Source organism: Haliotis rubra, unplaced genomic scaffold (genome assembly GCF_003918875.1).
Source record: "Haliotis rubra isolate DU_JTF1 unplaced genomic scaffold, ASM391887v1 Scf358, whole genome shotgun sequence".
NCBI lineage: Eukaryota > Metazoa > Mollusca > Gastropoda > Lepetellida > Haliotidae > Haliotis > Haliotis rubra.
The window spans coordinates 331,605-355,942 of NW_025767033.1; the positions used below are offsets into that span (position 1 = coordinate 331,605).

The 24,338-nt window shown below is 41.6% G+C and overlaps 1 protein-coding gene across 2 annotated transcripts in view; it reads right to left on the reverse strand.

The window, feature by feature from the left end:
- LOC124285307 (universal stress protein in QAH/OAS sulfhydrylase 3'region-like) overlaps nt 1-23,829 on the reverse strand; it is a 62,637-nt gene extending 38,808 nt beyond the window's left edge. Inside the window, exon 1 of one of the 2 annotated variants that reach the window (XM_046721516.1) lies at nt 23,547-23,829. In XM_046721516.1, coding sequence (XP_046577472.1) covers nt 23,547-23,622 — 76 coding nt within the window. In that variant the 5' untranslated portion in view covers nt 23,623-23,829. Of the gene's footprint in view, nt 1-223; nt 521-23,546 lie in introns of those variants that run through there. The other variant, XM_046721517.1, reaches the window with a different exon arrangement.
- Nucleotides 23,830-24,338: the final 509 nt, after the last annotated feature.

Here is a 24,338-nt window from a genome sequence, read left to right on the forward strand (position 1 = left end):
CGGTATTTCAAAGAGGAAAATGGACACAAGTATAAAACACTTACACCTCTCAAATAACACAGGGGTAGCTCAGGTACAGCTTCATCCATCAACCACCATTACCTATGCATGGGTCTCATCAGCCACTGAAGGCGTGTTTCCTCGCCGGGTATTTTAGAACGTTCTTCTTACATATGCAGACGGTGTGATTATATGTAGGTAGAATGTGTGAGACTGTACTTACAGTTGAAGGCATATTCCGAGAATTCACTTCCATCCACGGCTAAAAGAACGAGAGGTTCAGAGGAAGCCATCTTGCCGAGGCGCCGGTCACTGGTTAGAGTGATCGCCCTGATCGATACAGTTGAACGCGCTGTTGGCGGATGGCAGCGACGTAGAGGAGGAGGAGGAGGAGAGGGATGGGGAGGAGGGGTTGCTGGGTGGCGTACGGTGACGATGGGAATTACGTTTCGGTTGTTATGGGAATAGGGAATTTTTATGGTGGGATAAACGACAAACTGTTTGCGTTGTGGCCAAGATAAACGTGGGGTCTGTCTTTTATCAAGGTTGTCAGGGTGACGTTTTTAGCGGAACAAATGTTGCATTGAAACATGCATGGCTGCTATCTGTGTATGGACTATGTGGAGCAGCCGGTGAAGGTTCCACAGGCCATTACACCTGTCAATAACTTATTTATGCATAGTGCAGTGCACTGCCTTAGTGCATAAATAGATCCTGTATTATAGATTGTCCTACTTAAATATACTGTACAGTTCCATGCCGTCCTACACAATATACTGTACAGTTCCATGCCGTCCTACACAATATACTGTACAGTTCCATGCCGTCCTACACAATATACTGTACAGTTCCATGCCGTCCTACACAATATACTGTACAGTTCCATGCCGTCCTACACAATATACTGTACAGTTCCATGCCGTCCCACACAAATATACTGTACAGTTCCATGCCGTCCTACACAATATACTGTACAGTTCCATGCCGTCCTACACAATATACTGTACAGTTCCATGCCGTCCTACACAATATACTGTACAGTTCCATGCCGTCCTACACAATATACTGTACAGTTCCATGCCGTCCTACACAATATACTGTACAGTTCCATGCCGTCCTACACAATATACTGTACAGTTCCATGCCGTCCATATACAGTACAGTTCCATGCTGTCCTACACAATATACTGTACAGTTCCATGCCGTCCTACACAATAAACTGTACAGTTCCATGCCGTCCTACACAGTATACTGTCCAGTTCCATGCCGTCCTACACAGTATACTGTACAGTTCCATGCCGTCCTACACAATATACTGTACAGTTCCATGCCGTCCTACACAATATACTGTACATTGTCGGACTATATTAACCTACACCAATAGATAGTCTAGTACAATGTCGGACGACATTAATACCTGGTACAGTACAATGTCGGACGACATTAATACCTGGTACAGTACAATGTCGGACGACATTAATACCTGGTACAGTACAATGTCGGACGACATTAATACCTAGTACAGTACAATGTCGGACGACATTAATACCTTAATACCTGGTACAGTACAATGTCGGACGACATTAATACCTAGTAAAGTACAATGTCGGACGACATTAATACCTAGTAAAGTACAATGTCGGACGACATTAATACCTGGTACAGTAGAATGTCGGACGACATTAATACCTAGTACAGTACAATGTCGGACGACATTAATACCTAGTAAAGTACAATGTCGGACGACATTAATACCTGGTACAGTACAATGTCGGACGACATTAATACCTGGTACAGTACAATGTCGGACGACATTAATACCTAGTACAGTACAATGTCGGACGACATTAATACCTGTTCTAAGATGCCTAGCGGTTAGAACAATCGAAAAAAAAATACATTATCAGACAATAAAGGTATAGTTTTTTGATGACGTAACAATTGAATGACGTTATCCCGTCACTGCGCCATTCTAGTGTGCCCCCTCGTAATCGAACCATTTTACATTACGTCACAATGTAAGCGACGTCACGATGCATGTCAGTTGTCATCGCCTCGTACGGCCTCCTACAGTAAACTACACCGTTGCATCCAGTTTCTTGGTTTGCTGTTGCTTCACGCAGCTAACATCACTGGTGGAAACATTACGTTTATGTTTTACGATGGTTAAAATATGTCATTTCGACTCACAAGTTTTCAGCGACACGGTAACGTTCGTAATGTTTACATTCCCACAATGCAATTATGGAATGTCGCTTGACTACTCAACTTCCTCTGGATGTACTGATCTAAACTTACGCTGGTAGTAGAAATGCGACGTTCATATTGCCCCATATGGTTTACGTTAATGACAGATGTAATTAAAATAATTCAGAGAAGATATTTAATCTGAACGTAAACCGTCATCAAACTGTTATCATTTGGGTTTTTTCTGGTAACGTTCGTCTTAACGTAGTGGGGCAGACACATCAATAGAACAGCGCGCCAGTTAGCCCTGTGCGAGGATTCTTAATTTAGGCCACCGACACCGTCGTTTGTTTTCTGCCTTAAACTAATCGTAATTATCTTTAGAAAGTATTAAATTTGGCATCTTAGAAAAGAAATACACTTCGCTCTACCACCATGTATAGTGTAATAAAACACACTTTCGCCCTGAACTATTATAACGTTAAAGCACTCGGACGCAAGCGTCCTCGTTCTTTAACTATAATAGTTCAGGGCAAAAGTGTGTTTTATTACACTATACATGGTGGTAGAGCGAAGTGTATTTCTTCAGTACAGTACAATGTCGGACGACATTAATACCTAGTACAGTACAATGTCGGACGACATTAATGCCTGTCTACATAGATACACGTTAGAGATTGTTTGTTGTTTAACAAACAAACACAGCAATATTCCAGCTATATGGCAACGGTCTTTAAAAAATCGAGTCTGGACCAGACGATCCAGTGATCAACATCATGAGAGTACACTGTCGGACTTCATCGATACATGATTTAGTACAATGTCGGACTTCATCATGGTGTATGCATACGTTATCGTAGTTTTAAATGTATAATTCAGTATCCTGGTACATTTATACATATGCCAGTAAAATTCATTATTGTATTCTCGCATAGTCAAGTATAACGAGAATGTTGCTCTCGTGACACGGGTTGAATAATATTACACACAAGCACACACGCGCATTTTCGTGAGTGTGAGTGTGTGGGTGAGTCGGATTTTATATACTCATTAAAGTCTGCGTCGAACGTTGAATAGACCGGTCCGACTCTAAATTCAGCGTGGAGCGAGATAGCGTCGCTTTCAGCACTGTTCATTCTTTATCACAGCGTAATCTTCATGTGGAAATGATCCCAATTTGAGACGTAAGTTGTGAACATTAACACTGTTGTGAAGTGCGAGAATGGTACCTCACGTCGAGAATGGTACTTCACGTCGAGAATGGCAACGGTGAACCCCAGAATGCTTTCAAATTCTGTGAATGTTTCCAACGACTGTTTGTCTGGAATTGTTCTGACATCTTGAGAACCCTCCTGTGTAGGTTAATTGATGGTCAATCGGACAGTCACGGCTAAACCGTCGTTGGCGTTCTGTAGCTAACAGCGTCTAGACCAGGAATATTACCGTTACTTAAGGTGGTTCAAGATCTGACTATCTGCGTGTTTGGGATGACATCGATCTCTGACCTGCGATTGTCCAGCTGAACGGAAGAGTAGGGGTTCCATGCGTGATAGCCTTTTGGGCAACGACAACATGAGGTCGCTCTGATCGTCGTTCTATTTGGGTATTTGTTGTACAACCCGTTCTCAACAATATTGTGTAAACGGTCGAATTTTTACCCCACGACCCGACTGTTGTAACTGACATCATGAGTACTGTTTTGTGTGTTTGTTTGTTGTTTAACAAACTAACAAACAAACACAGCAATGTTCCAGCTATGTGGCGACGGTCTATTAATAGTCGAGTCTGGACCAGACAATCCAGTGATCAACATCATGAGCATCATCGATCTACGCAATGGGTGACATGTGTCAACCAAGTCAGCGAGCTTGACCACCCGATCCCTTTAGTCGCCTCTTACGACGAGCATGGGTTGCTGAAGATCAATTACAACCCGGATTTTCACGAATATTGAAATATGCAATGAGGATACGATGCTTGTGTCAACCAAGTCAGCGAGCCTGACCACCTGATCCCGTTAGTCACCTCTTGCGACAAGCATGGTGTACTAAACACCGATTCTAACCTGTATATTCAGGGGTTGACTTGAGTTGTGACATTGATAACTACTTTTAGGCTACAGTGACCTCTAAGTGGTTATCTCCACCGAGTGAAGCAGATGTTCACTTTCCGGGCAACACACGCTCACAGTCGCACGTTCTCCGAATGTTTCCAGCACATATTCTCGTATTGCGATATAATCGTTATTTAAACATTTTACGTCACGAGTGAGTTCCGTTATTGCGTGACAGCTGCCCACGTAGACTAGTCCCTTGATGTTACGCATGCACAAATAATGCATAAAACCATATCAATTTAAATGGTTAATCAACCGTACAAATGCGTAATGGTGCACCGCAGGTATATTATTGACGATGAATATGTTTATGTAATCCATAATTGCTGGATGTGGGTTTCTGGAATATATACACCATGTATATCTGCACATACATACACGCATACATACATGCACATACGCACGCACGCAATCACTCACTTACACACCCTCTCTCTCTCACATACATACATACATACACACACAAATACACACACATACACACACACATACTCATACATACATACATACATACATACATACATACATACATACATACATACATACATACATACATACATACATACATACATACATACATACATACATACATACATACATACATACATACATACATACAATGGAAACCTGATAAGTAAAATGTCAAGGGACTCGCCAAAAATTGTTTACTTATCAGGTATTTTACTTATCCAAACTTATAAAAACCTGCAAATGACAACCATATGCATGTATATGTATGCATATGTAACAATGAACAACTTATCAGGGCTGGCCTCCAGTTGTCAGTGTATTGTCAACTGCGTGCTGCCAGCGAGCTGTAACTAGGATGTTTGTTTGACTGGAGACTGACACGACTGCCCCTCATGTCGGATTATGTGGTGATCGCTAATTTAGTTATCCAGTCTCTTTTGTTAAGTAATTTACTTCCAGGGACCGTGAGAAGACGTTTAGTTAAGCGGTATTGTTTACTTATCCGAGTTTAGTTAACCAGACTCTAATAGTGATAATTAATGAAGAAAGTTGCCGGGAACAAAGAAAAGTGTTTACTTATCAGGTCTGTTTTGTTAAGCGGTCTTTACCTAGGCGGTTTCCACTGTACATTGATCAAGTCATATATACTATTCCAAAAAAAGAAACGCATAACCCAGAAATCTGTTGCGAAAATGTTGTATTGTTAAACATGTATAACACGTCCACCAATAGATTTCAGTACATGAATGTTTACATCAGTTTAGAAGAAGGTAATGTCTATACAACCAAGTGGATAATTTTAGCTAACGGAGACGTTGAGCGCGATGGCGACGACGTAGCACAGTCCCGACGTCGGGTCTCCTAGCTCTCAGTCCTATCTCTCAACCTGTTCCGTACCGTTTGACCGGATATCCTCCGAAGTCGAGGCACCCTGGCTGCTGTGCTCTCATCCGTGGCAGTACGATCACGCAAATGTAGTACCCGGATGTACTGATCTTGGGCTGCAGTGGTGACTCGAGGTCTGCCTGTACGGGGACGGTCATTTATTATACCTGTTTGGTTGTAAAGAGCTGCAAGCCGTGATATCGTGCTCAGACTAACATTCAGACTCCTTGCAACAGAATATTGGTAATCTCCAGCGAGCATTCTTTCAATGGCGATGTTCCGTGTCGCAGCGTCAAAACGTGGCGTAGTGATTTGACCTTGAAACTTCTTCAAAACGAATGTAAATTTCCGAAAGTAACCTGAATTTTTATAGCAATACAGTGCATGCTCTTTGCTGCACAATTTCAACCGGAAGGTGGTTTTGTTGCGTTGTGGCGATGTCTTTTTAATCCTTGTAAGAAATCTCATTAAAATCAACGTTTTCAGGTAAAGTCGAATTTTGACTTGTACAATTGAGTAAAATCATGTTATCAACACTTTTCTTTACATATTTTGACGATTGTTTGAACACAATAGGTAATTAATAGATTTTTAAAATACAAAATGTCTATGCGTTTCTTTTTTTGGATAGTATATATTGTAGTTTCTACTTTTCATAATGTACGTATACTAGGGATCATAATTAATTAAACTTGGGATGTTGCATAACACAGATGTCCAATTTCTATGCAATCTCTTCCTTTTATTTCAGCACTTGCCACTTGTTTGTATAATGTACACGCGTTTGTATTAGCAACAAAGACTGCTCGTTTGTGGTAATGGTTTGATGGACAACAGTTCTCCATATAGTTCAATTGCAATCACACAGTGACATGAAGACGGAATGTACAGTAGCTTCGTAACTTGTTGGCTTGCGGTGCATTTTTCTCAGCAGCAGAAATGGCTGTTTGCTGTTCATCATCCTCGGTGCCAATTAAGGATTAAACACATTAAGGCTAAGTTTTTAATCCTCTCTCTCTCTCACCCACACACAGAGGCAGGGAGGCAGGCAGACAGACAGACTCCAACACACGCACATCAAATGTTCGGACCTACTCTACCCCTTGTCCCTATGGCATGCATATATTAAATGGAAAATGCATATGAAGGGTGAATTGAGGAGTTGCTAAGAAATGAATGCGTACTTCACAAGCTGCAACAGTCATGGTGTAATCTTGCATTGATAAATCTGGCGGCCAAAGAAACTTTACATGGTATTAAATCAATCCAGTGTAAAACCCACGAAATGTAGATGCATTGGAAAAAACAAAATCTGAACAAAATAAAAAAATATAGAGCAACCGATATTGGCGTGATTTGAGATCAATAACACGTCGCATTATTAGCAGCTATGAACACACTGTGCTACAAGATGAGCAAAACCTCTCAAGTTGTTCTTGAAGGGCATTTACAGTTCTTGAGAGGCATTTAGTTGGACGAACATGTATACATGACACGTTTTTATGAAGAACAACTTCATTTTGTTCTTTAAATACGACATTTCAGAGCTTCTTCATCAGGTGAAAGCTGAGTCAGTGCACTGAGTGAATAGATATATGTAAAAGAATAATCTCACAACACAATGAGGGACAATGTACTGACTGACTCAATATTCAGCAACATCACGGCGGGGAACACCAGAAATGGGCACACATTGTGCCCATGTGGGGATCGAACCCGGGTCTTCGGCGTGAGGCCAGAACCATTAGGCTACCCCACTGCCCCCACAATACAAAGGGAGAATGTACAAAGATAACGACCAAATCACGAAACCAATTATATAGATGGACATATGTAACAAGATAACACTATATTGTAATGAGCGGGCCAAAAGAGTGTGTGTGTGCGTGTGTGTGTGGTTAACAACATAGTACGAAGCCAGTTAGAGAGCCAATGATAACGGTATATCAACGTACCACATCTCAGGTGAACAGGTAAAGTTTCATGAGGCTACGTGTAAGGTGGTGGAGGGTCAGGGTTAGTTGGCTGGAGGATGCAGCTAATGTGGAACACAACGATCCATGACATTCCATGACGTGTTCTTTGGAGGAAATGTGGGGGTGCGTGGAGATCACGGCAACACATTAACAGTGTTGGCTGCAAGGAAGTTCTTACAATTCAGCTAAATGGAATCTGGCGTTGTCATGGTGATGATGGACACCACGTGACAGCTGTTGTGGAAATGGTCGGTCAATTTGGCGAAGAATGTCATCCATGTAACGCTGAGCTGTTAAGTTGACTATGACCAGTGATGTTCTCTCCTGTCCATAAATTCCTCCCCCACCGAAGCATTCCCTTCACCTTCACGTCCTCCTGAACGCAACACGCCGCCGTTTGTTCCCTCCTTCATCGGTTATCACTATGTCTTCCATCAGCTCTCAACAGACAGTACAAAAAAGAAGACCCTCTGCTAGTCACGTCGCTGCCAGTATACAGTTCGGGCCAATCCCAATCTATGACCAAAATGTTGCGCTGTCAATAATTGTTCTCTGTAAGGCATGTGAGCCCACATTCCTTTATCTCTGAGTCGCTTGGTCACTTGTCTGTCGAATAATCATATGCCACATTCGTCCCCGGTGACGTCACTGCCAGGAATAGATTCAGAAAATGCCAGTACACAAGAACCGATCTTCGTTGGGTGTAGTTATACTGGCTCTGCCCGTTCTTGATGTATGCTGAGTCTGTCTGTATCGTTGCATCAGATCAGTAACATCAACAGGGTTGCAACCAGAGGTTTTAACAATGTGGACATGAGTGGCTCTCTTGTTGTATCATACCCAGGGCTCAATTGCGTCGTGACACACGAGTGGTGTTTTAATCAGTGTGAGTGTCTCGCATGTCGCCCGTTTCAATTACATTTTATACCCCGATTGTAAGTATAGTTTCTGTTACCAAGCAACACGTGATTTTATGTTTTCTGATTTTCTACAAAGAAAACGTGCCATTTACGTGTATCACTTTCTGCATCCAGCACTGATGTGTTTTGAAGTAGTGGTTTCCATTGAATTAGTTTAAACTATATCACTTATCATTTTTAAAGTGGTACAGTCTCTTTTTGCCGTCAGTATATACATGATGATGCAATGTTTGTTCGTTGTTAGTGGTCGATGTATACAGCGGCGCTCTGTACATATTGGAATCTGGTCCAAATGACCTGGAGGTTTAACACAAGCCTATCAGGAGTTCTGTACCGTTTGTTTGAGTGTTTAGGCAGGTTTCCCGTCGGGCAAGGATATGACTACCTTCTCCCTCACACGCAGTATCATTCCGATTTGACAGTGATTCATAAATAAATGATATAGTCGGAATGGACTCCGCTTTTATCAGAGAGTTCAGATGATCACGGAAATCCTTTTTAGCTTTTATTTACAGAACACAGATATTGCATATCAAAGGGAAACCCATCTCTCTAGACATGAAACCGATTTACAACATTACGTTGCAGATAATCTGTTTATCTCTGCTCAAACAGTTCGGAATTGTTTGGATAAAGAAAGCTTGAAATACTTAAAGATCTCATTATAAAGGGTGGCGCTCGGCATTAATGGGTACAACAAGGACTGGTCGGCTCGGAGTCAGTATAATGTGTCTGAGTTGGGTATCCATGCTTCACTGCGGCATGGTATCTAAGTGGGCTAGCACTATATTAAAAAAACCCAGCTTAAGTCTGGGCTAGTACCAGCAGCCGCACATACACATACACACGCATGCACGTCGTCATATGAGCGAAATATTCTCAAGCACGACGTTAAACCCAATTTCACCTCACCTCATTATAAAGGGACGGGTGTCGGCTTTAAAGAATATGTGCTCGTGAAGGTCTTCGTGTCTAAGATTCTATATGTCTGTCAAAGACATTATATTGTATTCCAACTTAATAAACATCAGTTGAAGAGATGTTCACCGTTCCCTATCTGCTCATGTAAATGGTTAATATTGCAGGAACTTTCCAACGTGGTGAGGTGTGTGGTAAACGATACTTCTCTCAATAGTCAACATAGTCTGAGATTCGGATCCCTACATATACAACACAGATAAGAAAGGGGAAAAGATAAATGAAACCTAACAACAGAAGCGGCAAAACCCTTTCCAAAATCTCTGCCAAAAGCAGAGTCGGTTGAATACCCTTTAACAATTGTGACTAGATCATGAGCAGATATTTGATTCTGCAGTATTACAGCTGTATTACAGCTGAACCAGACAATCCAGTGATTGTCACCATGCAATACGATGACAGAGCATGTGTTTATGAATCACTATGAAATAGAGTTGATACCAGGTGTTCGCGAAATGGTGAGCGTATCTTCCCCACCTGTGGTTAAATCTAGTCATTTGTTCACCTGAAATAATTCGGGAATACTAACACACAAAAACAACAGCAACAACAAAGTGCAAGAACAAAAACAACACATTTCCCTGATCTGTGACATGTGATACTGTCAGCAGTTACCCTACACATTCCAAATACAGACACCACAACAGCTCATAAATCATTTGAGGAAGAAAAATAAGCTTAACGTTACGCTGGTTTGTAATGAGAAGCCTTCGGTATCATCATGACAACAGATCACGGTTTCTGCTGAGACACATCGCTGGAAGGTTTTCCATGAAAACGGCTACTGTGCTACCGTTGCAGCTGTTGCTATGCAATTTAAATCGTGTTGGAATTGCGACAAGACATTCACATTACGGCATGTAGGGGAGTGGTAGGGGAGGGAGGAGGATAGAGTTTGGTTGCAGTAATCTAAGTCAAACATCTACATCTGTTCAGCTCTCAGAAATATCTGCCAGAATGATTGTTCCTTGGTAGCCATTGATAAATCTAACTTTAGGCCGTATGGATTCCGTTCCTCTGACTTCATAATAATCAAATCCATTCTTGGGTAATCACTGTTAAGTTCCAGGATTCCTGTCCGACAAGTGGCAACAAAAAAAAAGCTTGGATTCCTAACGGATAACGGTAGAACTATTGATCATCTGAAAGCAGTCTTTCAGCACCCAATTAAGGAATGTTTGTCTGTGGCGAATCGATGGCTAAACCACATAGATCTATAGAGACGGAACTAGAGGTGCAAGAGAGTTGTTTGTTTAAGCTGAGAATTGCCCGTCCAGTGATATGAAATTACTCTAAGTGGTGAATAGATGCTGGTCTCCAGTTTTCAACAAGAGTTCCCTGGAGACAAGATTACACAGAGGTGACAGGAGTTCCTGGGTTCCACTTACCATAATTAGATTAGGTCACTGTGTTCTGCTACAACGTCATCCTCAGCCACAACATCGTGGTCTTTGCTGTGGTGAAACGTGAGTGATACGACGTTGTAACTATACATCTCTGGTTGGACCTCATAGTCAGTTCACACCGACAAGATGATCCATATCAAGCTGTTAGTCTTCCTCTTCAGTCTGGATTGTTTGTCTACGTCATATAATTTAACTGAGAGTGGCACTAACCAGTACTATTCAAATCAATACAACATAAATCGAATCAATATTCTTTCACATGTGTTTCAAATACGTCTGCATGCTCTAACAAAACAGTACGGTGTGAAGTCATTACCATATAAATCAGTATAGGTCAATGCACGGTCAAATCAATTTGCCCTCATTAAAGTTTCAGATACATCTAAGTGTTCTCTAAAACAGTACAGTGTGAAATCATTACCATATAAATCAGTATGGATCAATGCACGGTCAAATCAATTTGCCCTCATTAAAGTTTCAGATACATCTAAGTGTTCTCTCAAAACAGTACAGTGTGAAGTCATTACCATATAAATCAGTATGGAACAGTGCACGGTCAAATCAATTTGCCCACATTAAAGTTTCAGATACATCTAAGTGTTTTCTGACCGCCTCCAAGGTGTAGTGGTTAGAGGGTCCGCCCGGATTGCGGAAGGTCGCGGGTTCGATCCCCGACCGCGTCATACCAAAAAGACGTTAAAATATTATACTTGTTGGTCCCTGTCTGGGTACAACAAGGACTGGTCGACTCGGAGTCAGTATAATGTGTCTGAGTGGGGTATTCGTGCTTCACTGCGGCATGGTATCTCGGTGGGCTGGCACTATAAAACCAGCTTCAGTCTGGGCTAATACAAGCAGCCGCACATACACATACACACGCATGCACGTCGTCATATGAGCGAAATATTCTCAAGCACGACGTTAAACCCAATTTCACCTCACCTCACCTCATCTCTAAGTGTTCTCTAAAACAGTACAGTGTGGAATCAGTATCATATAAGTCAGTATGGGTCAAAGCACGGTCATATCAATTTGCCCTCATTAAAGTTTCAGATACGTCTAAGTGTTCTCTCAAAACAGTACAGTGTGAAATCATTATCATATAAGTCAGTATGGGTCAAAGCACGGTCAAATCAATTTGCCCTCATTAAAGTTTCAGATACGTCTAAGTGTTCTCTAAAAACAATCCGATATAAATGAGACCGTAACACAAAGTGTTTCACGTAATAGCTTAATGAAAGCAATATATTGTCGTCGGTATTAAACTGAGGAGAAGAGAAAATTATCTTAAGGTGGCGACACCGTATCCAAATGAACTGTACAGACGTTTAGTCAACCCTAAAATATATTTCTAAATTCTAGATAGTTCTATTTTAAAAAAGAATGTATAAAAACAAACCTTTTAGGTTACTGTACTACAGGACGTGTTTCACGGATATAATGGTGGGCGTGAAAGACACTCTATTGAAAGCACAGTTATGTGCACAATCCACAATGCGTGCAGTCCGAACATTCTCACATCAGCAAGGTGTCATTGACTGGCGTGCTTTCAACCAGCTACAACTCTGAATATACAGTAGACGCAATATACAGTAGACGCAATATACAGTAGACATGCGACCTCGGCCCAACTAGTGCCAGGATACCTTACTCTCAACAGTCATAGATATAAGAGAAATAGTCTGTTTCGGACCCCAATATTCTGCAGGACATGAAGGAGGTATTTATCAACTGTCCTTCTCATGAGGCCAAATTTTGCCTTAATGAACTCAAAAACTACAGACCAGGATCGAATATACAATTCCTTCCTGAGCGTCCTTTAGGAACAATTCAGCCAAGAGATCATACGCTTACCAAACTAATGGCATGCAATCTGCTTATTAAACAGGCAAAAAACAGAAGCTACATTTGTAGGAGTTTAGAACGTTCTGCTCCATGCTGTAAATACTGACGGTGCAATATGTTTGGTATACCACCGATAAGCCTTTAACACCAGAGTTTATGAGATCATGCTCAACACGTAGCCAGCAATTTCGCTTAATCTTTACAAGAGATGCCCTCAAGTGGTTCATGTCCTCTCTTGACTGCAGATATCAAGTGATCAGTGTACGACAAAAGGTGAAGTAACACCAGGGTCGGTGTTGGGATCTATCCTTTCACAGCGGATACAAGTCTACAATATCTACAATATCAATGTGATGACACAGAGACAGCCATATCTTTGATTTAAACCAAAGCGTGGTCTCCACCAAAATAAAGAACCTACAATGACTTGCGCATTAGGACGTGGATGGCGATACACTTCTCAGAACCGAACGAGGACAAAACAGAGGTATTGGCCATCTCCTCAACCTTGCAAACTAACCTGTCCCTGACTCCAGCATCTGATCACACCCAGCCCTAATTCCAGTTTCCAGACACCGAGACGCCAGCATAGCATCCTGTTCTACAGCTTGGATGGGCATTTCACAGCCACATGCAACTGTGCCCAGTATTCATAACATCAACCAAATCAGAAGAAATGGCAACATCCAGGACACGAAACGGTTTATCCAAATCCAGGTTGGTTTATTTTATACGTTCTCTACAACCTGCCAAATGAGGCAGGATAGGGGGCAGCGTGTACAGAATACAGCTGGAAGAAGTATGTCCACCGAACAAGATATCATTGCTCCAATACTGACTGAGTTTTATTGACTGTCAATCTAACAAAGAGTGCAATTTATTCCACTCACTCTGGTTGACAAGACAATGCATCTTTACGTTCCTGCATACTGAATCAATAGTACCATACAAGCCAGTACGTTCCCCTGGAGGTACAGAAGTCTCCTACCAGAACAAATGGCGACATGTCATTTGAACATTCTGCTTAATTGCTACGGAACAATCTCCCGCATGAACGCCGAGAAACAGAAGATCTGACAAACCGTAAAAACACACTCAAGGCCTGTCTCTTCAAAGGACCGGTTGACTAAATCAGTCGAGGTCTAAAAGCGCAGTTGAGCTGTTGGTAATTGGAACATGCACTATAAAAATTATTGATTCAATTTGATTTAGGATTGCCAGTATCAAACATCTTCCTATAATAGAAGTCAAGGCTCTGGTGAAAGCGTCATTATTGTCAAGACTTGACTACTGCAATAGCTCTTTCATCGACGTCTCTAACAATATCCACAGTACACATCAGTCTGTTCAAATACAGCAGCACCCATTTCCCCCTGAAATGGCAAATACAGTTTACACCCACTGTCGCTCCAGTCTAGAATAGATTACAACTCTCTCTCTCTCTCTCTCTCTCTCTCTCTCTCTCTCTCTCTCTCTCTCTCTCTCTCTCTCTCTCCTCTCTCTCTCTCTTCTCTCTCTATCTTCTCTTTCCCCTCTCTTGATCTCTTTCTCTCTTCTCTCTCTTCTCCTCTCTCTCTTCTCTCTCTTTCTCTCTCTCTCTCTCTCTCTCTCTCTCTCTCTCTTTTCTCTCTCTCTCTCTCTCTCTCTCTCTCTTTCTCTTTCTCTCTCTCTCTCTCTCTCATCCGATCAACAGTGTTCAAGAAGATATTATATAATTTCTATATCGCTGTTACCAGAACTATATAGAATCAATACAATATGAAATCATAGAGTATCAGAACCTTGCGTGAGTTAATATTGTGTAACGCCGCATTTAGCAATCATCTAGCATTATCGTGGTACAACAGATATATAACCATAGGGGGGATAATGAACGTTTGATTTGACGAGCGAAGATTTGAATCAGATGGTTATCTCACAGCCTCCGTACAATGTGAAATTAGTACAACACATATTTCCTCCAACAAAATTCGTAGTTCAAATCTGTGCTATACCAATGATTGTTACAAACATTTTATATTAACGTATCAGGAATCTTTCAAATCACACACTTTTGCAGTTCACTGTGAAGTATGTTCAGAAACCATTCTTTCTCCTCTGCTGTCTCTTCTTCATTTTGGCCGCCGTGATATTGCTGGAATATTGCTAAAAGCGGCGTTAAACCAAACTCAGTCAGTCAGTCAGTCTTCTTCATTTTGGAGACGATAAACCAGTTTTCCACTTCTTTCATTTGTGTTTGTTGGAATAATTATAAAAAATCCCCTATTTTATTCCACAGGTGAGCGTTGTCTGAACCTAGTGTTTGAAGGATTCGTTCAAGTTCGAATCCCTACATGGGGACTGTGTGTGGTCCACTCAGTGGTTAAAGCGTTCGCCACGCCAAAGGCCTGCGTTCGAATACCTGCTGTGGTCCCCCGCCGTGATATTGCTGGAATACTGCTAAAGGCGGCGTAAAACCATACTCGCTCACCCAGTCCACTGCTGGTGTCCACAACGGGATATTACCGAAACGTTGCTGTAGGCGACGTAAACTCTACTCACTCAAACTGTGGAATCAATATAATCGCTCCTTTCAGTTGATATAATGGTCCCTCTTTTCCGTTAATTCCGTCCCTACCGTGTCCGCGGTGGTCAGTCTCGGCATGTGACAGCGGGATGCACTCTACCCTTTGACAATAGCAGGACAAGAGGCCCTTGTGTCATATTGATCCTTGTCTCTTTATCTCCCAAATCAGGGCTTCAGCTAATAGGGCAAAATGATGCCAGGAATCTCGTTACGAATAATATGGCGGCTTTGTGCAGTGCTATAGATAATGATCAGATAATGATCAAGATTCGGTACAATCAGGCAGCTTATGTTGACAGATCCCTGGCACATACCGTTTTCATTTTCCCTATCAAGGTTGTCAATACTTGACACTACAATTATTTTCCTCAAAAACATTTCAGTGATATCTAAATCATCACAATAATCATGATTAAAATGATTAAGATCATATTCATCATAATATCACCATTATCATTGAAATGATCGATTTCATTAAAGTCATTATCAAAATATTCTCCATATAAACCTAATTACCAAAATAAGTATATTCATCAACTGGAAACTTGTGGAATTATTCAAATTTACTAGAAGGCATGGGAAACGTAAGATTGAATTAAAAGTTTTCCTAATTAATAGTAATAATTAGTTTGCGTATATTATGCATCAGCAAATGTATTTAGGAACATGGTGAGGTGTTTTCAGCCATGGGTCTGGGTATCCTAAACATGTCTGAGGAAGAAGCCAGGAACTGACTATGTACATGAAGCACATGTGTCGATCTTTACCTGACAGCTCCTCACTCCAGGTCAGTCTGCCGTACCCCAAGTTGTATATTCCAGGTCCAGTGTAGATTATTGCGTTGTGATCTAACAACACTCAATAATGAGAATGGCCTTGTTCACACCACAGAGTTACATATTGGTAGATCCATTTATCCGATGAAGTGTTCTATCCACAGTTATCATCATTATAATAACATCATTAAGAACATACTTATCATTAAAATCATCATTATCATTGAAACCATCAATTTCATTAAAACAGTTCCGAAATCTTCGTTATAATAACCTGATCACCAAAATAACCATCTTCATCTAAAGCTTGACAACATTCTGGAATTCTTCAAATATTTCAGCAGGCAGACAAAACATGCAATATCAAATCCATTCCAAGTTCTCCACATTAAAAGTGTTAATTAGTTATGTAAATGTTGTACAGAACTGTCAATCCAGAAAATGGATTACAGAACTTGGTGTGGTTTGTTTCAGCCATGGAACTGGATATCGTAAACATGTCTGACGAAACTAGTCTGGAACTGATTACGTAAGTGAAACACATGTTTTGATTTCACTCTGTGATTCACACCACAACGTTAAGTATCGGTAGCTCCATTTATCCGACAAATATCCAACGAAGTGTTCCATCCACATTTATAGGACCCAGTTACCAGTAAATTGCACATGTAAAATCCTTGCAGTCGATTGCGTTCTTTATATCCGATGAGTTATATTTTTGACATATATGCTGGATCTAGAACCATTTGCCTCTAAACATTGATCCTGTATAATTACAAGCATTTGATCATACATTACGGCGACTTGAACCTGTCATTCTTATAGATTGTAGTTTTGAATGACGGCTGCTACTGACATGGCAGTGCATGCTTCACATGGTCGCGAACACATGGCATCATGGTTTCTGGTGGTCCATTTTTGTAATTTTCACAGCTTTGTAATCCATTCGGCTAAATGGAATCTGAAAATCAAGATTGGTTATTGGCTTCCACTGATGTTTTATATTTACACACTTCAGTGACATGGTGAATTGAATCGGTTTTCTCCATCACTGACACAGGAGATGCAGAGGGTAGTACGTACAGCCCTGTTTACATGACCAAGAGATGAAACCCCATGCATACACGTTAGTGCCAAAAGTCTCCTCCTGTGAAAAAATGAGCGGCTTCCTCATAACAACCAGCAGGCTCACTGAACATCTTAAGTGATGAGATTACTGTCTCTGCCAAAGCTTTGAACTCCAGTGCCTCGATCGCTGAGCTTCATACACATCAGTCGGAGATACATAATGTACGAGCCATGAGCGAGTCTGTTGTGAAAAATGTTCAACAATATATACACTCCTCAACGAGTTATAGGTTGCAGCCCTTAGTTGTGCCAGAACCCTATGATCGTGGGTCCGAAACACTAGCGTAAGACGTGTTACACTCTGCATAAACTGACCCGTGCAGATCCGGTTTAGAACTGGCCTTCAGTACCCCATGCTTGTCATAAGAGGTGACTAACGGGATCGGGTGGTCAGGTTCGCTGACTTGGTTGACACATGTCATCGTATCCCAGTTGCGTAGATCGATGCTCATGATGTTGATCTCTAAATTGTCTGGTCAAAACTCGTTTATTTACCGCCGTTATATAGCTGGAATATTGCTGAGTGCGGCGTTAAACACAATCAATAAAACAAAACTGTTAAAACTCCTGAACAAACTTGTAGTATTCCAGTCGCCTAAGGTCCCGTTATTTGCTTGCAGAGTTGCGACCCTTAGTTGTGCCAGAATCCTATCTGGGCCCGTGGGTTTCACCAAACATCTGTGGCGGCGCGTGGTCCTGTGCTCAAAGCTCAGGTCACAAATCGGTGAAGTTAAGCAGTGTTGAGCTCGGATGGGTGACCTTGGATGGGTGACCGTGTTTGGCAGCTTGACTCCTGAGAGTTTCTAGGACTTGAGTCCTGCCCCACAACGGAGCACATGTGACACATGTGGTCTCACCTTAGGCAAGTGAGTTTGTTCAAAATTGTCTCTGTTCACCCAGCAGGAAAATGGGCACCCGGTGGAAAAAGTCATATGATTATAACCTTCTAGCGCCTAACAGGCAGCTTGGGTTATCCGGGGTAATAATGTGCTGTGCCTTGATTGTTAGCGCTATGAGCATACCTAGTGTGGAGTTTGGCGCTATATAAATTACATTATTATTATTATTATTAAACATCAAAGTCCTGCGTGAGTTTGGGCATTTTTCCCAAATCAAGGACACAGGCTGTAATGTAACTGAAGCATTGTTCTCTCTGAACTAACTGATGTGATAGCGTCATGATCGATGGATAACATAGTCATGTCAAATAACTGGGTTCGACTCCTCATGGTTACGTTGTGTAACCTCCATATCCATATATGCTGAAATACGGTGAACGGCAGAGTAATTGCATTAACCCCAAAACCAACGGCCCGTTTGATAAATAAATACTACACTTGCAGTACAGAATCGATGAGCAGCCATGTGAACAAATGTCATGTTCATGTTGGCATGGCATACAGGAAGCACTTAGACACCCTGCCATTCCCCTGCGTGACATGGTAATGCCAGATTCACGCATAATATCATGGTTGACTGGGTAGATTTAAGCTTGATTAAATCTAATTCTGCCAAAAAAGAACTAGAAGTGTTGTGGTGTTAATGTATTTCTGGTCAGGTCAATGTGCAGATTACCAACACTGTTGGGATATCGATCAAAACGATGCAGTTGAATTTTGACGATGATCGTTCATTAACGACCAGATATTGATCAACAGTCTTGTTGATCTTACGTTTATACGTGGAGACCTGAGAACACCAACAAAGAAGGGAAAGCTTAGACCTGTTTAACCCTGTTAGGTTTCTGGAACGTTTCGGGTGCATGTCTTTACCACCCAGAATTAACCCGTGGAGATCCTGGTTAGAATTGGTCCTCAGTAGCCCATGCCTGTGGTAAGAGGCGACTAACGGGATCGGTGGTCAGGCAGGCTCGCTGACATGGTTGACACATGTCATCGTATCCTAATTGCGTAGACCGATGCTCATGACGTTGATCACTGGATGAGATGGTGCTTCGCTCTGGAGACGGCAATGTTTATTTGCCGCGCAACACTGGCAAACGATGGACAGCGATAATACACTCTGCCAGTGTACGATACACACCACACAATCAACAAACTGGACCATCCCATCCCCATGAGTCACACCTCGTGAGTATTTGCCTCCTATGCCACGCTGAGATGTATCCGCACGAGGACCACAACAGTGTGGGTCACAAGACCAAGGAACGTTAACACTGGATGTGACGAACCCAAGGGAGATAATCACCGATATGTGGCACTGATAGAATCATTTCCCTTCATAACTAGACTGAATATTCTCCCGAGATTTGACAATGACGTAACAAAGGCTCTCGACTAGGCATCATAATGAAGGCCATAGCTCCTAAATAGTAATATTGTACTCGGCTTGTCTTAGTGGTTGAATTGCTAGGTGATTGAGTACGTGGAAGATATAAAAAAATGCCTGTCCGTCTTTCAGATTAAATTTATATGAAAACCGTGCCCTTTTGAATTTGGTCATTACCATCTGGTTATTTCATTTATACTATATTTCAGCCAAGGGCAATTGCTTTACTCAAACAGTACTAAACTCCCTACAAGTGTGCCAATTATATCAATCACACAGAGGCAACAGCGACTTTCAGGAACTGTGACATATATATACTACTCAAAACAAGTTAAGGGTCATGCGATATCATCATGTAATGTTACTGATGAGGTTGGTTGCATTACATATGAATGAAATTTTTACATTCCGTGTATGGTACGTCATTGAAAACCATTGCAGAACCTGGATAAAGGCTGCAGATAACCGTGGTGCCAATAGTCATCATGTGGTAGGGTGTTAAAAAATGAACAAATTGAAACATCGAGTACTTCACAAAAACGCCACCACTGTGCATGTTGAAGATGATGTTTCATCATGAACAGCATTTGCACATGATGTTCGTGGAATTAGTGCTGTGCATGCTTATTTTCCCTATAAAACTTGCAATTGTCACATTGCTATTGTCACTTGAAATTCAACAATGGCAAGACGTCAACTGAGCATGACAGACAGAGGAAGAGCTCTTGCCTGGCTTCAAGATGGTGAAACTCAACGCAGTGTGGCTCGGAGACTAAATGTGAGTCAGAGTGTCATTGGAAGGTTATGGCAACGGTTTCGTGTGACTGGAACGCTGAATAATCGACCACGTTCATGCAGGTCTCCATCAACAACTCCTAGAGAAGACCGATACCTGACAAATATGGCCGTCCGACAACGCAGAGTAACTGCCAGACAACTCCGTGACCAACTGAGAGCTGCCACAGGTACCCTGGTATCTGATGAGACCGTCAGGAACCGACTGAGGAGGAACAATCTTCAGGCACGGCGACCAGCAGTACGACCATCACCCATCAGCGACACAGGGCGGCATGACGTGACTGGTGTAGACGCCATGTCCGTTGGCAACGTGCTCAGTGGGCGTCAGTTCTTCTCTCCGACGTGTCGGGTATACTCTACAGTTCAATATGATGGTAGAACTTGTGTGTATCGGCGTCCAGGAGAGGTTTGCTGACGTCAACGTCAACCAACGTTTGCCATTTGGAGGCGGGGTATCATGGTTTGGGGTGCATTTTCCTTTCATCAAAGGACACCTCTATGTCATTAATGGTAACCTGACAGGAAATCGCTATCTACGGGAGATTATCAGGCCCCTTGTTTTGCCATGTTTACAACGTATCGGTGTTGGATCCATATTTCAAGATGACAATGCCCGACCACACCGTGGCCGTGTCGTGACGGACTTACTTAGACAGAACAATGTTCAGCACATGGAATGACCGGCATATTCAGCAGATTTAGCCCCTATTGAACATGCTTGGCACGAGTTAGGACGTCGGCGTCGTAACAACCACGCCCCTCAAAACAACTGTGCAGAAATGGCCCAGTATCTCATTCCAAAATGGCAGGCAATACCCCAAGCCTTCTTGCAACGTCTGGTGAACAGTATGAGACAGAGGTGTACTGCTTGTCTTACTGCTCGAGGTGCTTACATCCGTCATTAGTCCAATGTTGGCGTTTGAATTTTCACTTCTGACAGTAGGTCACTTTGACCTTATTGGTCAGCAATCACTGACATTCCTGCTGTTTTTGTCTCCCGTTGTTGTTATCATCAAATGTTGGCCCGAGTTGTTATATGATCGCTACCTTTCACTGTTATTTATATTTGTAGTTATGGCCATTAAAAGTTGTGACCCTTAACTTGTTTTGAGTAGTATATATATATATATATTCCATTATCTTGCACGATGGACCAAAGTGAATACCTGATTTTACAACAGTAACAGACAAGGGTTGTTTACTGTGACGAGTATCTCCAGACATGCGTACATCGGTCTTCAGGAACAGCCCCCTCAAATATACTCTCTGGTTTATCTCTGCTCTTAATGAGATCATTGCAAGATAGGCGCGATGTTCTCAGATGGCGCCATGGAAATGATGAAATCATATAGAACGTTGTTAAATGCATGAACTGGAAGGATATATTTAGAATGTATTTTCATGTATGAATAGTTGGCGGTGGGCAAGGTTTCTTGTTCTTTGGGGCATTTAAACAAGCAGCATTAGTGATAGACTAACATCTAGTCTCTGAAATGAACATATTTACAGAAAAAACGGTCATAAAAAATAATCATAAAATATAATGAAAAGGAGCCCAGTGCCTGAAACTGTGGAAATCTAGACTTGCCACATATTTTAGACTTACATGGGCTTTCTTGGATATATTTGTTTCAGGGTCCGTATGCCAGACTACATAAGTGAATAAGTTGGGTATCACAACTTCCTTTGATCCAAGTCTAACTACGCACCAACGACCACTTTTAATGTTCACTGTGTATCAGGTATTCATCATCTACTTCCAAGTACGATACACGGTGCCTAATTGCATTTTACTAATATCACAGCGACCATTTGTCACTATTAAAGAAATAAAAAAATAAAGGAAGGCAAAACCTTTATTCCGTTTTCACTCAGATACTCGATTAATATGTCAGATTCCATAAACAATTACTGACATAGATATCTCAAGATATCAAGAATGACTCAAGCGAGTTTGAGTACTCGCAACGGTTTGTAGCAACACACCATTTTATCCGACTCATTCTTTGATGATTTTCAGAAACAGATAGCTATAAGTAACAACCTTTCAGCACTGAAGTAGAAGATCAGTATAAATCATTGGTGTTTTATCAGTGGATGACATACATTCAGCTGCTTTGAGAAAATGCTGTAATCTTATGACATCCCAAATCAAACACAAGTGCTTGAAAACATCTCTTCCAGAAATGAAATCAAAATAAATTATATGCAGGAATTAAGGTTTTGAGCACATATAGTTCAAAGCGTGTATATGGTAAGTACACGATCAAACAAATGCCACTGTGGAGCCTATGTGTCTGTCTCCTCACACTGTTATAGACAAACGCTGCACATGCAACTCTATTAATAGCAAATGTAATTCCCAAGAACAGCACGTAGGTGGGAGCATGACGGTATTGCCGCCACACGCAAGGTTTTATACCATGATAACAAATAGCATGTATACACGTTATGGTGAAACCGCCGGTGCATTCTATGATGTTTATGTAATTGCACCAAACATGTCGTAAAAAACATATTCTCCGGAAATTAGTTTTAATGCAACAGGTGTGGGTAAGCAACAAACAGGTAATTGACAATAAGATAAACACTTATAGACACCAGGTAAATATTCATTATCCGGATACCCTGGATGATAAACTTATCATGGTAACCATATTATTGAGAAAAGGATTAGGATATTGAGATGCCAAATGTACCCCAAAGGATAAGAATAGCATAGAAGTTTGCATATGATAAGAATGGCGTTATACAGATGTTCGCTGAAATGATAAGATATTTCCCAAAGGATAACCGCCATATAGCTGGAATATTGCTGAGTGCGGCGTTAAACAACAACCAACCCAAAGGATAAGTGAGGCATACCAACACGAGAGGGATAAGCATAGGTAAAACTATTGCCCGCCAGGTCTTGACACAAGACGCTCGCTGCAAGTGTCAGGCTAACCTGGGCAGCTTGTAAATGCCCTTGTCCACAAAAGCCAAGGTTCCGGCTTTTGTCCGGTTTATGTTAAGAATATAGAGATGGTGAAATCAATATTGGCATCATTGGCACTCCTAATTTCTGCCTTCGCAGGATAGGAACGAAATTGCAGTGAGCAGGTTCAGCGATAAGACCAACAAGCCTTCAAAACATACAAGCCAAAGATCAATTCCTGTTTTACATACATATTCAATGTGGAATATATCCATGTTTAATACTTACAATTAAATGCATATTCGCTGTGGGTACTGTTATCCACTGCCATCAACACAAGTGTAGACCCTTTGTCCTTCGACATGGTTTTTCAGCGGCTGACTTAATCCAGACACAGTGATTTTAAGATCACCCTGAGTTCACTGAAGGTATTCTGTAGTGTCCAGGAGTGTGTTTGGTTCGTAGATATCTCAATATCGTTCCCGCAGTCTTACAAGTAAACATCCCACCTCTCCCCGCCTTGCTGTCTTGCAGGAACCATCGGTGCAAGAGATCCCCCTGTTCGTTAAAGCCTCTTCTCTCAGCTACAGGTTGTTTTACTTAAAATAAACACGTTCGCGCATGTTTAAGTTGGCTTGATGTGTAGCCAGGATTGACAGGAGTATGTGTGTTACATCCTGGAGATAATTACATTATAAAAACACCCATGTCTTATGCTTGCTTGGCCGTTTACTGCAAGATTTAATTAAAAGAATGTTAGACTCTTCAAAAGAACGGGAATAGATTTTGGGGAAATTCTCGTAAAGAATATTAGTCGTCGTTGTACAGGCTCTGAAGGTTTTAAAGATTAGATTGCCCCTTTCTAATCAATAGCCTTGAACATCCAGCAAGTTTTTGTGTAACGTAAGAAAATAGATAATACTAATATTTATTAAATCACGCCACGTGGCCCAGGTGGTGGTTTTCGCTGATGTATTCCTCAGCTGCCAGAGTCTGTGGTTGTTTTGATTCTCAGATTTGCTCAAAACGAATTTTCATCCGTTGGCACCAGGCACTAGCTGGTTTCGCCCGAAATGTGTA